The sequence below is a fragment of the Colias croceus genome, chromosome 20 (genome assembly GCF_905220415.1).
Source record: "Colias croceus chromosome 20, ilColCroc2.1".
Lineage (NCBI taxonomy): Eukaryota > Metazoa > Arthropoda > Insecta > Lepidoptera > Pieridae > Colias > Colias croceus.
This window is the reverse complement of record NC_059556.1, coordinates 4,534,784-4,550,082: the sequence shown is the minus strand read 5'-3', so window position 1 is coordinate 4,550,082 and position 15,299 is coordinate 4,534,784. Positions and strand designations below refer to the sequence as shown.

The 15,299-nt window shown below is 30.1% G+C and overlaps 1 protein-coding gene across 2 annotated transcripts in view; it reads left to right on the top strand.

The window, feature by feature from the left end:
* Nucleotides 1-6,798: 6,798 nt before the first annotated feature.
* Nucleotides 6,799-15,299, top strand: part of LOC123700632 (mediator of RNA polymerase II transcription subunit 15-like) — a 52,192-nt gene continuing 43,691 nt past the window's right edge. For both annotated transcript variants that reach the window (XM_045647875.1, XM_045647874.1), the window contains exon 1: nucleotides 6,799-6,951. In XM_045647875.1, coding sequence (XP_045503831.1) covers nucleotides 6,924-6,951 — 28 coding nt within the window. In that variant the 5' untranslated portion in view covers nucleotides 6,799-6,923. The remainder of the gene's footprint in view (nucleotides 6,952-15,299) is intronic.

The following is a 15,299-nucleotide window of genomic DNA, read 5'->3' as shown; positions in this document are numbered from 1 at the left end:
TCAAAACCTATATAATTTTCAATTGAAAATTGCAAATTAGTATTCATAATACAGTAGAAATAAGCTGTAGCACTACTTATTTTAGGTTTTAAAGTAATTTTATTAAATTACCCAATATGACATGATATGTTTGAACTCGCTAACCTCAGGAACTACTGGTCCGATTTTAAAAATTTTTCGGTGTTAGATAGCCCATTTATCGAGGAAGGGTTGGCTAGATATCATCACGCTAAGAGCAACAGGATCAGAGCACTGCGTAAGCGTAAGTAACATTATCCCGATTTAGAACATCGATACTTATAATAAAAGAGTTATGAGCGATAATCACATCAAAAAGGTCATACAAAAAACAATTTTATCACATCATTAAAAATCATAATGGAATTATTTTACGATATTATAAACTAGGATATATAGGGTCGTATATATTTATTACATAATAAAAATTTGTAAAAGCCTTCTATCCTTTTTCTCATAATATTGGTCTTAAACATTAGCAATCCATTTTAAACGTCCGAACATGTAGTGTTATTTAATGCTATAATTTGTTATATTATAATTTATTAGCCTTATTTAGGTAAAACCAGATTCATACAATCATCATTTAATTCATAATCATCTATATTTTCTTTATATTTTAAACAATAAAATCGTTTTTTATTTAGCAAACAAAGTACAAAAAGTAATTCTTAAGAAATCCTATCCAATTCTTTCCTATCCGACTAAAAGTAAATCGAATTATTATAGCATATGTAATTAGTTTTATCTTCCACGGGAAACAGATAATTTAAGGAATCATTGAATTCTGATTTATTGAACCCTGTTATAAAGCAAAACAATAAGAAGGTACACATAATTACATGTATGTGATATTCTTGTCATGTGAAAGTCTGAGCAACAGGAAGGTGACAAGGAAAATTTAATAACTAAGTTAACTAAGTTAATAATTATTTAGATCTTTAATTTTCAGTTTTGCAAAGTTTTTAACACAAACCTTAAAAAATACCTAAGTACTCGAAATATGTCTAGATATTTTTTGTCGATACTCAATTTTAAACGATACTCCGAAAGAGAAATATTTATACATTATTAATAAACCTTTTTATTTGTTCAATGTTCTCTGCGAATCATTAAAAAAAATCATTAATTTCTCAACCATTAGTACTTATAGTCGTTTTTATCAGTGAAAAATATGAATATTTTGGAATTATGGCGTTAGTTGAAGCCTCATAGAAAATTTAAACAGCGCCATCTATTACATGTTTCTGGAAGCTATGTAGAGTTTTACTTTTATGTAGAAGCGCATTCACTTGTAACAGCGTTGTAACTTTAGGTAGAGTTCCCTTTCGCCTTTCACTATAGTTCCTAAGAAAAATAAGTTATGGGTAGATGGCGCAAATATTTAATTCGTAAAACATTTTCATATGAATATAATATTATGCAAGTAGTATCGGAAGTCTTTCGTCTTTATTAAAAAGAATTACAGAATGTTACTTATATACATTGGCTAAATATTATTGAAAACATTTAGATTTTAATGAATTTATTAAAATCAAGAAGAATTTTGAACCCTTAAACTTGGATAATAAATTAATAATAGTAGTTTATGAAGGCACTTCAGTTTTACGAGATAGGTATGAGACATTGAAAAATGATTACAAAATTGACAATCGTATGAAATTTTTTCAATACCCAGTGATCTAGGCCGTATGCATTAAGCTAGAATATTAATATGGAATTTTTAAGACTTGGTTTTACATAACTCTGAGTCGATATCACAGTTGATTGCTCTTTAGTTTCAATGATGGTACACGAATCCCAGTAGAAAGTAAAGTAGTTTGAAAAGTTGTCCCGACGCTCCTTTTTTTTAAAGTTCATAACACTGAAAAATATAAAATCATGTGTGTATGTATTTTTGAACTGTTACAATGTATATAATATTATGTTTAAGTGATAAAAAATAAACTTATCAAAATATCACTTTACATCTTTATCTTCTCTGTTTTCTTCTGAAAATTTAAAGCTGTAGTGTGTCAGGTGGAATATTTTAATAGCTCTACATATAAAATATATCAAACTATGTATTAGAATAACACAAACAAACGTCACTCTCATACAGTAGAAAATAACAAGACAAGTTGATCTTTACCTGGGTTATTGGCTTGCGTGCAAATATTCGTTCAAAATACGAATGTTGCGCTCATGCAGGGTAAAAACATTTGCATATGTCGTCCTAAACTTGTAGATTTGCGTATTCGAATGTGAGTGACCAGCATTATTCATAACTATTTGCTTGTAAATGTGATACTGAAGATGTTACATATTTTGTTTTACTAACAGTGTTACCTACAGCATGTTTAGCTATTATTGAAAAACATGCAAACTTCTTACGTACCAACAATAAGAATGTCACATAGCCCTAGTTATGCTTTTGTAACAGCCTCTAACAGTGGAATTTTATCACCAACAGTTACCAGGTGCAATATTTAAGTGTCCACATAATCTACAAAGCAATCAGAGCCACATAATATCCGGTAACGCCATGCCACACTAACTGAATTCTCTTGCGCATGGAAGGAAGTCTCTCGGTGCCTGATGGCGGTAATTGGCAGCTTTACCACGTTCTAACCACCGCTGTACAAACTTCCTCAATTAATATAATAATATAATACTTGCATTCCTTTCTTTACTATCTTTTAAAATAATTATGAGTGATAAATATGAATATATTTACATAAACATGATGATGGATTTTATTTATTTATTTGTACAAGGTACCTTACAGCATCATACATATAATCATACATCAAAATAGAACATCATTTTACAATCCAATACGCCCATTATTTTGTTAAAGAAAATGGTATATTACGAATAGAGACTAACTTAGTTCTAAAATTCGTATTATGGAAACGAGATGGACTGTAGTCTTGAAACTTTTATTAGATTCACGAAATGGATTCACCGAATCATAAAATAGCACACAATTTTCACATTATTATATTGTGTACCTAGTCAAAATATGATAATATTTATTTAAATATTTCTTCACATTGCATAGATTGGCGTCCCTGTAGAAAAAAAAATATACACACAAATTTAACTATATTTATACTTTATATCTACTCAGGAAATAAGCAAAACGTTTATGTTAGAGAGTAAAAAACACTAGAACAGATTATTACTCATTCAAAACCCATTTTGAAAGCGACAGTAGGTTAGGATACTTCTGTAATACGTTCTCAATAAAAATAGGTTACAATAAATTACTTGAATAATTGCAGCACCATTACTTACTTAATAACGGCCCTTTCATAAACTTCCTATATTAAAGTTCAGAGTAATAATGAAAGAGCGTTTACTTTTTATAGAATAAAAAGAAAAAAAAGTAGCGGAGAAATTATCAGTTCGATCATAAAATAGTTTGTATAATCGTTATGTAAGGGCTTGTGTTTTGCAACCTTTAAAGGAAATGTTCTTGCAATCGATACATAATGTTTGTATAAGACGTCTATTAGAAGACCATCAATCAACTTCTCATTATCTAGATCATAATATAAGTGTAACGTACTTGAGAATACTTTTATTATTTGGACGCCCACTCGCTTAATAAAACAAAATTAATTGGAACGTGGGAATTTCTTAGATACAGACAGTAGTGATTAGACCTAGTTTCTGCTTTGATGTGTGGCAAATGGTTTTCTTTTAATGTTATAGTAATAACATTTTAAAATGCAATAAGTAATGTAATAAAATGTAATTAAGTAGATAATATGTTGAATATCACATATTTAAAATATTCTAAAGAATACAAAATCAAGTTTCGAGAATTAGAAGCTTTTATACATAAAGGAAAATAAGTCTTGCACAAAAGAAGGAATAATGTGAATCACCGACAACGTAAAATTATATAATTTTTGCTCGTGTCTCAGTTCTACTTTACGCAATAAAATGTTGGCTATAGTTTTATATTGTTTTAGTATTGTTGTTAATATTGTCTCTATTTCCTATTTCCAAAGGCACAGTAACTTTATTACAGAAAAAATGTGTGCTTGATTTCCACTATCGTAAAAATAATATTTGGAATATTATATTGTATTGAATACCCAAGTTTATATAATATAATGTGTGTAATCATCTTAAGAAATCATCTTAACTATAGTTATACGAAATCCTGAAATATTAACAAATGTCCACCAAATATTCTCTTCATTACACGCATTATCTTTGATGTGTGTGCAAGAAATGATTACTTGCAATATTAATTGAGGAAAGGATGTTCCAGAGAAATTGAGGAAAAGCAAACGAAATAGCCTACGTGTGTTATAGAGGGTTTTTATATAGGACAATTTGCAATAATAGTAATTGGAGACATTTTCTCAACGTAAGGGACAAAGAATTATTGGTATTTGTGAATGGATATCGATTTTGTTATTGGTAAATTGGATGTCGTTCTTTATTTTCTTAACATAAAATACAATTTTGGTATTTGTTGCTTTGGTTTAACGTTATCGATAAAATGATGTAGTTTATGCAATATAAATAGATAACAATCTTTTTAGTTATTTGCTACTTTGTAATAAAATCTGTACTTGTAATACTATATTTTCTTATTTATATTTTATTAAAATACCTACATAATAAACATATACCTAGTTTGGAGCAGATCAAACAATTGTCAAAATTCAAACAGCTGCACCAATTTCCACGAACTTTTACCCGCTTCAGTCAAAATAAGCAAAAGTTTCAATACGTGTTTACACGCTTAATATGAAAACAAGATAAATTCCGTTCTTTACACAAAAATATAACAAACAGGATGTTACAGGTACTTTAAATAAAACAAATTAACAGACAATAAAGCTTTATAATTTACATGAATATTTTCTCGCACGTTATAATACCCGTAGTATTCATATATCAAAGTAATGGCCTATTATTGCGTGGTATTGCAATCCCCAGCTATGTGTGTCTCCATCATTCACTAATGATAGCAACCTCTAACTAGGTTCGATTGTGCTGCCGTAATAACACTATATTCTGACTCAATTATATTATAAGTAAGTAAGTATTGTAAGTAGAGGTGTAGATAGGTTACCAACAGCAACACTACATTTGCTCTTCAAAAAACGGTACACTAACGCACAAACGATTAGATGTTAAAGTAAGATGGCATGATTTATATAGTGAGCGAAAAAGAGACAACTGAAGTAAATTCTTGGATAATTAGCCACAATTCAAAGTGCCACTCCCGAGACATTTTTAATTTATCTAGGCTAGGTATACATTTTACTGATAATAGCATTATTCTGACTACTAAAGTCCAGTGTAGTTGCTGTTGTACAATATTTTAAACGTTCAGCTCTACGAAAGGTTGTTTGGACAATTCGTGGAATGTGACCCGTATTCAAATGAAGTTACAATTTAACTTAATTTGCGAATAAAGTAGATGTTAACAATTCTTTAGATGTAAAGCGAGATAGTGACCGTTTAAGAAAATATACACAGTTTATGAGAATTAGATTAAGGTTAAGTCAAATTACTATTTTGTAAGACTGAAAATTTATGTATAAACTCTTACTAATATATAGCACAATATACAAATAACTTGATAGTTGATACAATTTTTCAAAAAATATAGTTAAACTCATTTGACTATAATCGTCTACTGGAAGTTCAAAGATTTTGTATTTCGAAGATTTTTTATTAAAACACAATTTCTTCTAACATTTGTCTCAAGACACATTCTGTCGTCATAAGTGAAACTTGTAACTTAAAATAATTTATATCATACGATACCGGTACATTTTCGTACTGCTCCTATTCCCATTTATACTGCAACATGTAAATGACGAATAAAATAGATATACCTTTCCTATTTCAAGGTTGAGCGGATCCAGCCAATGAAGCGGGGTAAAGTTAACTAGGTTTATACATTGATGATATATTATAGTCAAATAATGTGTTCGGATATAAGAGGTAATTATTATCGACTTTCATATAATTAATGTCTGGGATTAGGTGTTCTTATCCTACTATTAATCAGAAATGAGACCTGGGTTTTCTATTGAATTAATAAGGCCTAATAATTGCTGATTTTGTGCGCTAAAATTGGGAAAAATGTAGGTAATTAATTTTGTTCGCTTAAAGGTTATTCTGCTAAAGCGTATCGGTTAAGGGACCTAAGGGTAAATGAAAAGCAAAATTTTAGTTAAGAAAGTAAATTGATTACCTACATTGTTTTAGAGTATGAGTTGATTAAAAACCTAAAAACTGACATTAAAATTAGTGAAGGCAATTAGTATAGCGAATTAATAACATATAAACCTTTGTAAAAACAATACTGCGGATGACATACCTAGAATGGAAATGGAATGAAGAATATTATGTGTCTGTGGTCTATAATAAATTGTTACGAAATATTAAATACAAACACATAAATAAGTCTCTGTACGTAGACCCTCAGCTCTACATTATAAATTATAATTATTAATTATACGTACATACCTATCTATCGCAATTATTATTTAGAATTAATTAATCCCCTATCACAAACTGTACATCGCTACAGAATTGGCATTATACTTACAAATGTTTTCTTTAGAACTTACAAAAGCTTTCTTGATTACCCGATAATAAGGTCAATCGTGTTTTAGAATCAAATAAAATATGCATTGTCTGTATTGTGCAAGGTAAGCAATGATTATGCTGTTGAGTCAACAGACCGTTCCCGGTCTTCCTAGCAGCCCCACTACGTAGAAAGTGAATGCGCTTGAGGTGGTCATCTCAAAAGACAAGCGCATACAAACATACGCGGTTTGGCGGTAACGCGCGACGTACGCCGCCGCAAAAACATTCCAATTTTGAATCGAGCTAATCCTTTTTTTTTTTCTTTTTTATCCTGTGCCAGTGTTGCCATAAACATGGAACTCAAGATTTTACTGATTCTAGGTAAGTTTTTACAACTTTTCTGTCCAAGTGCTAAATTCGCAAAAAATACTAAGTAGGTATTATTTGCATGATTATCTATTTGATAGATTTAGGTAGATATCTGATATTGCTAATGGATCATAATTGAGCGAATTTTTCTAACTAGCTGAAGTAGGTATCTGGAAGCAAATGAAATTGTTAATTTATCACGAAGAAAGGAAAAACCCGACCTGAATGATTATTATAGAAAAATTACTTTCCTTTTTAAATTCATTTAATTAGGAAGATAGCATCAATCAAATAGATGAGCGCGTGCTCAATCATTGGAAAATGCGCGGGAAAGTTGAGAGTTATCTTAATTCTTAACCATGAAGATGTAGCTACAATTTTATAACAATTTCAAAATTAATAATCTGCCTATAAAATTATTCAAGCAGTTAACTGTTCATTTGCATTAATCAAGTTTATTAATAGTTTTCTTTACTAACGGCAACTTTGTATAAGTTGCTGTTCTTATTAATATGAATAAATTAAAACTGATTGCATATCGATTTTAAACTTTGTGATAAAATGTGTAGGAATTTTCTTAAGCAATACGCAATATAATCAGCTCTACCTTTAAATTGTTATCCTTATCACTTCAAATACTCATTTCATATTATTAAGAATGGCTTCAGATTACTATGTCATTTATTAATAAACTTATTCATAATATTTAAAATATTTAGTCTTGAAAATAAAACAATTATAATGCTAAAACCTGAATGTACCTATTGCTATTTTAATAGTTCTGATGATAGATAAAAATTAGCACTTTAACCTCTACTATAGAGTATAGACATTGTATTAGAATATACATTATAATATTATATTAGATGATATACGACAATAATCAAAAATATTGCATTGAACATAGAGATGATATAATATTTAAAACATTCATAAGTTATCATAACTTATCTTTTGATGTAGATCCCTAAAATTAACTAACTATAGGTACATATTACATACTAAACCCTAAAATGCTTGACGACAAGAAAATCTCAATTAGATGAAATATTTCCCAACTATTCACGGATATATTTACGTGTAACAGTGAAAACGAGAATACTGTTCATTAATTATGTAGTTTTTGCGTGATACATGTGCACAGACGAAAGTTTAATATTTTCAGAGGGAGCGTGCCGGGATATCGTTGTAATGACGTAATATACATTCTTGCCTGTTTGATTTCATTACGTCTACGTTAAAATATAAATTAATTAACTTGTTTATCTTTGAAATAAATCTTTAACGTTTAGATAATAAATCGTTTAAAAATAAATACTCTTGTTATGACTTTGATGAAGAATTGTCAGTTTTATAAACATTATTTAATTGGATTATTAAATCGATAAAAGGCTAATTAGAAGGTTGAATACTTTGTTATTGTTTCAATTAGTAACTTCGCTATGTGACTGTAGCAATTAATAGGTTTACAGTTTTAATTGACTCATCTTTGTGATATTATGACTTTTGTCTTCTTTGAAATAAATATAAAGAATTGTCAGTTTTATAAACATTAATTAATAAGATTATAATTTTGATAAAACAACTAATTAGACGACTGTGAATGTAACAGTAAGAAGGCTTAGAGTTCAACGAATGAAACATTTAAGGAAAAATATTAACTAAATTCATTACAGTTTTTCCTTATAATTTCTTTTAGACTTTTTAAGACATATTTTAAGTCCAACAGGCTTTACTTTTTTTTAATTATATGTATAAATGTCTTAATATGTATAAGTATACTACAGAAGTTTACTTCATTCTATGATAATTTTGCTTAAACTATTGTCTGCTCTACTTTTTAACCGACTTCAAAAAAAGGAGGAGGTTATCAATTCGGCCGGTATGTTTTTTTTTATGTATGTACACCGATTACTCCGAGGTTTACAACCGATTTACGTGATTCTTTTTTTGTTCGATGCGGGATGGTGTCGAATTGGTCCCATAAAAATTTTATTCGGATAGGCCCAGTAGTTTTTTTTTATGAGCATTTTTGTCTGTATTTGTAAATGTTGCAAACGTGCAAGTTTGAAGTCGGTTGTTTTTAACGCAGTTATAACTCCACTTGTAGTTTCTAGATACGGTTGGCTATTACCATGCTATTACTGTTTAAATTGTTAACTAAATTAATAGCTTAAATTAGCTTAAGACTTAAGCTTATATTTTATATGCATTTTTTTGGTATTTAAGTTTAATAGGTGGAATTATAAAAATGATTTTAAAAATATTATCAATTTCCATGAAAATTGACACAATGATTGCGAATTAACTTCACAAAGAAGTAAGTAGGTACTTTTACAACATAAAGAAAATGATTTCTTTAAATGGTATTTTTGTCTATTGTCCGCACAAACAATAGCTTAATTGAATTATGCTTGAATAACCCTATCGTTTACATTCTTTCGTTTTTGTGAAGTAACAAACCTAAAAAGGTTTAGCATAATTTTGTTTGACTTTTAAAATATATTTAGTATGTTTAAATGTGATTACTGTTTTGAACGTGAAAAATTGCGTTTGTTATTAGCAAAAAAGACTAATAATATTAACTTTTTACCTAAAGTTTTACCAAAAACGTTTATTTAGTATTCTTAATTTTTAGAAAAATGGATTGAAAAATGTGCACTCAAATCAATAAAGTAAATGATAATTTTTCACATACTTATGACCTTTGCTATTCATTTGATAATTTTTACATCACATAAATTATAAGCATAATAAATGGGCACTTAAATTTAATCACAACAGTGATCACGATAAATAAAAAATAATTTAAGGTTTCACACACAATGCTATTTCCGTTAAACAATACAAGCTAGCTTACAGATAATATAACAATTATAAGATACCGATCATTTCCCAACCGGTCTTGTTCTTTGTGATCATGGGTTCCTGGTACATTGCGAAATATTTTCTGTTAAATTTTTAGCTATAACCATAATTCACAACATAGAACAAAATTACTTACATAAATACACAATTTTATTTAGTATCTTTATTCTTGTCATGGAGAAAAAAAATATTTAGTTTTTCAGTTCAGATTTTTAATCGATTCGTTTTAAGAACATGATCACCAACTGTAGAAAATAATCTTTGTTTTTATTCGTTCACATTTAACAAAAGTTGAAATATTATGTTTTCTCTATATTAAAGCTTTTGCCTATACCAATAACCTACTGACAATGCGTGTCTAGGTAATAAATATAAATACGTTACCCTTCCCCTTTAGAAATAAAGGTTAGTAAATAATGTCATAGATATGTTATTAATACAATAAATAAATTGTCGTTCATTGATGAGAAATCTCTGGCAATCGAGTGCGCACGTAATCACATTAACATCGTAAAATCTATGGCATATTAAATGTAGAATATAATATTTCGGGCAGACTGACTTACTAGAGAATTCCTCTAGAAAATTGGAATGTCTTTCGCTCTTGGTAATTTGAAATAAAACCTTGGTGCCATCGTAATATTCATTTCACGCCTGTATGAACGAACATGTTGGAAATATATTAAAAGTGTTTTTGTTAGAGTTACGTGTATAGCGATCGTATAGGGAATTTGAAGATACTACTCGTGTTTCGATATATTTTGTATAATTCAGTATAACGCAATGTATATGAAATATATCCTACCTAATATTGTAAAGTTGATGAGTTCGTTTGTTTGCTAGAACTCGCTTCTCTCAGGAACCGCGGCTCCGAAATGAACAGCTAAACGCACCGACTTAAATTTAACACCTAGTTTTCAGGATGTGTCCTTGGAATTGTCCAATGAACTGGAGCTTCTTGGCCTAAAGCTCTCCTCTAACCTCAACTTTAAAACCTTCATTGAGTCCAAGGTGCAAGTTGCCGCCAAGAAGCTGGGAATTCTCTCCAAAGTGGCGGAATTCTTCACACCGGAACAGCTCCTAAACCTTTATAAGGCTCAAGTTCGGCCGGGTGTGGAGTATTGTTCTCACCTTTGGGCTGGTGCAGCAAAATACCAACTTAGCGCCTTGGACTCGATTGAAAAACGAGCGATAAGGCTTATCGGGAATGAGGCCCTCACCACCTCGAAATTACACAGCTTGGAACATCGTCGAAAAGTGGCTAGTTTGGCAGTCTTCTACAGGATCTATCATGGTGAATGTGCTGAAGAACTGCATAACCTGATACCTGCTTCTCCTTTTTACCACCGGTCGAGTCGACGCGGTGCTGGTCTCCACCCCTATGTCATCGACATTCCACCTATACGCACTAAGCGTTACGCTTCTTCCTTTCTCGTGCGTACCAGTAGGGAATGGAACAATCTTCCGGCCTGCGTGTTTCCTGATAATTATAATCTGGACTTATTCAAAAGAAAAGTGAATAGGCATCTATTAGGTCAGCATGTTCCATCCTAGACCATGCTTATCGCTTTCCATCAGGCGTAGCGATGGTCAAATGCTTGCCTAATCTTGAATAAAAAAAAAAAAAAAGAACAATTATTTCACTGTTAGATAGAGAAAAGTCCACTTATCGAGGAAGGCTATATGCTATATATATGATCACATTAAGACCAATAGTAGCTGACCAATGTGGGATAAACCGTGTGGTACAGCTTCTTCATATTTTCTTAGAGACATTATGGTTACTTCATAATACGTAACTCGAGTGGATTGTGACACATCCACGATTAATTCATGATTTATTGCGTTTCTCGATAGTGTCCTTTGAGAATCCCATATATAAATATATCTTGGCATTATCTAACATTGCAATTGACAACTTATTACTTTTATGATTACTTCATAATGTTACATTCCTTGTGCTTACTTGTGGATGGTTGTATGTATAACAATTAACTTTATTGACTGGCTGCAGTGCGTATAATATAGCCTATATACCTAGTATCCTTTGTTATAAAAGACCTACATATTACAGAATTATTTAATCAAATCTTACCAGTTACAGTACTACCTGATATTAGCAAGTAAAGTAATAATATTCAGAAATGAAATATATTACAACTTAATATTAATATAATGCTTTAAATATGCTCACTAATACGTGACGTAAATACGTTTTTAAGTCCATTATTAGTCTGAACTCTTGTTAAACCTCGTTTGATTCAATTAAAGTAGCATGAAGCTAATTCTATAAAGGCTAATCCATAGATTCCAAAAACATGCATGTTAGTTCAACGAGACATAAACATTAAAGTTTATTTATATGTTAAAGGTGAAGGAGGATGAATAATTGGGATTTTAGTTCAATTGCCATACATTCTGAGTCATTGAGTATGGAAAACATACCTTTCAAATTGTAAGGACACGAAGCTCACGGCAAATTCGGTGTTCAATTTTTATTACTCGTACCTAATGTTGAGGCTATATTCCAAATATATGTATGATGTATTTAAAGGTCTAAAAATTTGGGACGGAAATAATATTAGAGGTTAACCTTCAATTAAATTTAATTGCAATTAAATAAAATAAAAATGTAGGTATGCCTTCTTATTTATTTACTCGTTTATTAAAAAAATTAGATGTTACATAAACATAATATTAATATAGTTATACTCTTGTACATAATAAAATATGCATTTACAGGCACATTACTCAGGTTCAGGTGCATTATTATGTAAAGTAAATAATTTATTATAACAAATTTACTACGTTGTGATAATAATAATTTATTCTCTTTTCGCTGGAACATTAAAGACATGACAAAGGAGATGGGTCTTGTTCAACATTTACAAGTATCAAAGGAAATATTCGATATTTAACCTATCAAACGCGAACGTAACAATGGCATGTGATAGGGCAATGACATATATGAATACAGGAAAAGGCATATCTATAAAACCTGGATTAAGGGTTTTTTCTAACAATAATTGCGGACGATGTGTAGCGAGGAATGTGTTTGTAAATAACCAATAGTATCGCTTCAAACGCAAAACGCTAAACTCCAAATTAAATGAAGCGACATGATTGGTTCTTAAGGGTGCTTTTATACCATTAATGTGCGTGGATGTGTATGTGTAGCGAGGAATGTGTTTGTAAATAACCAATCATATCGCTTCATTTAGTTTGAAGTTAGTATTAGTTATTTACAAACATATTTCTCACTACACATCCTCGCAAAATTATTGGTGGAAAAGCACCCTAAAGGAAGCAATCGGCTGTAGGCGTAAATCCTGCAGAGGATATTACGAATAAAACAAGTTCCATCGGTCTGTAGCCGGGATAGTAATTTGTAAACATTTGCTGTACGTACAGACGACGGCTTCCTGTAGTTAACCATCCATGTACTTATTTGATACTATTTATTGATGTACCTACATGTTCATTAGGCGCTAGGGCTAATGCAAGGATATTTCCATTTCAAATCTACACTAATATTATAAAGAGGAAAACTTTGTTTGTTTGATTGTAATGAATAGCCTCATAAACAACTGGACCGATTTTAAAAATTCTTTCACCATTCGAAAGCTACATTATCCACGAGTAATATAGGCTATAATATATTATCACGCTAAGACCAACAGGAACGGAGCCTCGCGGGTGAAACCGCGCGGCACAGCTAGTTAATGATAAAAGTAGCATGGTAGAGTGTAGACTCTAGAGAAGCAAAATTTGTTAATTATAGAATTGCTTGCTTGCGAATAATGTTTCTGCTATATCTATACTGTGGTATAAACTATATCTGTGCACAATTTTATACAAAATGATCAGCCATTATTGCGAAAAGACAACAACTAACAAAGTTACTCGCTTAGGATAATGTAGATAGTAGTATGATTCCAAACGATTTACCCTTTTGATTTAAATTATCAAACGAGATCCTAAATTAAACAACTATTCAATATGATCAAGCGTGAATCGCAATTCAAACAGACGCTTTTGATAATTGAATCCCACCAAAAACATAAATGTTAAATTTGGAGCCGAGTTCAATCGTTGACTTAATTTGCCAAAAAAAGAAATGAGATCTAAATGTGTGCCAAGTTCTGCAGACAGTCCAGAAATTTATTTACAAAGATGTATTAAGTTCTTAGGTTGACTGAAAACTCAATTGTTTTATTTTCCCTTAAAGAACAATGTTTATTCCAAAATATAACTTTTTTAATTTGAATAATATAATTATTTTCACAAAGCAAACAACTAATGACCTTTTGAACCCCATAATTTGATGAGGCTAGTTTTACATACTGTTTAAAATTTGTGAGGTTCTAAAAACTAGCCTCATCAAATTATGGGGTTCAAAAGGTCATTAGTTGTTTGCTTTGTGAAAATAATTATATTGTTCAAATTAAAAAAGTTATATTTTGGAATAAACATTGTTCACTAAGGGAAAATAAAACAATTGAGTTTTCAGTCAACCTAAGAACTTAATACATCTTTGTAAATAAATTTCTGGACTGTCTGCAGAACTTGGCACACATTTAGATCTCATTTCTTTTTTTGGCAAATTAAGTCAACGATTGAACTCGGCTCCAAATTTTACATTTATGTTTTTGGTGGGATATCATTACTTTTTGTACAGAAAATTACTCTGCATATTTGATTTACTTTATGAATCAAAATCAAATCAAAATCAAAATCAAAAATATTTATTCGTTAACAAATATGTTTACAATTATATCAGTCATTGAGACATCCTTTTAAGCATGAATAAGTATAATACTTTTTATATAGGATTTTTTTTATTTTTTCTTGCGGTTTCTCTGTATGGTTTGTTTAGTATTATTTTCTATATTTTCATAAATGTTATGAATGTCAGCGCACATTGCCCCGTCATTATCTGCAATTTTTTAAACTCGTTTTCTGTTTAAAAGATAACATGATTTTCTAAACATCCAGCGTGAATTTGTACACACACTAGACAAGATGCAAAGACACACCAAGATGCAAAGATCGTTGTAGAAGAATCGTCGCCTTACTCCATGACGTTACGGTATTGCCATGACGCGATCTTGAAATTTTACTCTAAACGCGCCTAAAGATGTTTCACTCATATTAATATTACGCAAATTAAATCATTTCGACCTTCGACGAAGCCTTCTTCCATTACACCATTTATGGTAATTATTTTTGCATGCTTGTATTGGCTGAATATGTTTGTGCTTTATTAATATAATTGTATCACCATTGAATACCATGTTTAAAGCAAAATAAAGATTTTATTGATTTATTTATTTATTTACACTGAAATTAAAACTAAACTAAACACTCATATATAAAGAATAAATAAATGTGAATATGTAAAATTATATATGTGGGAATAGGATAAATAATTAAGATTGTATTTCATAACTACTTTTATTTTTAGTCTGTGCTTTTCTATTATTTAATCTGTG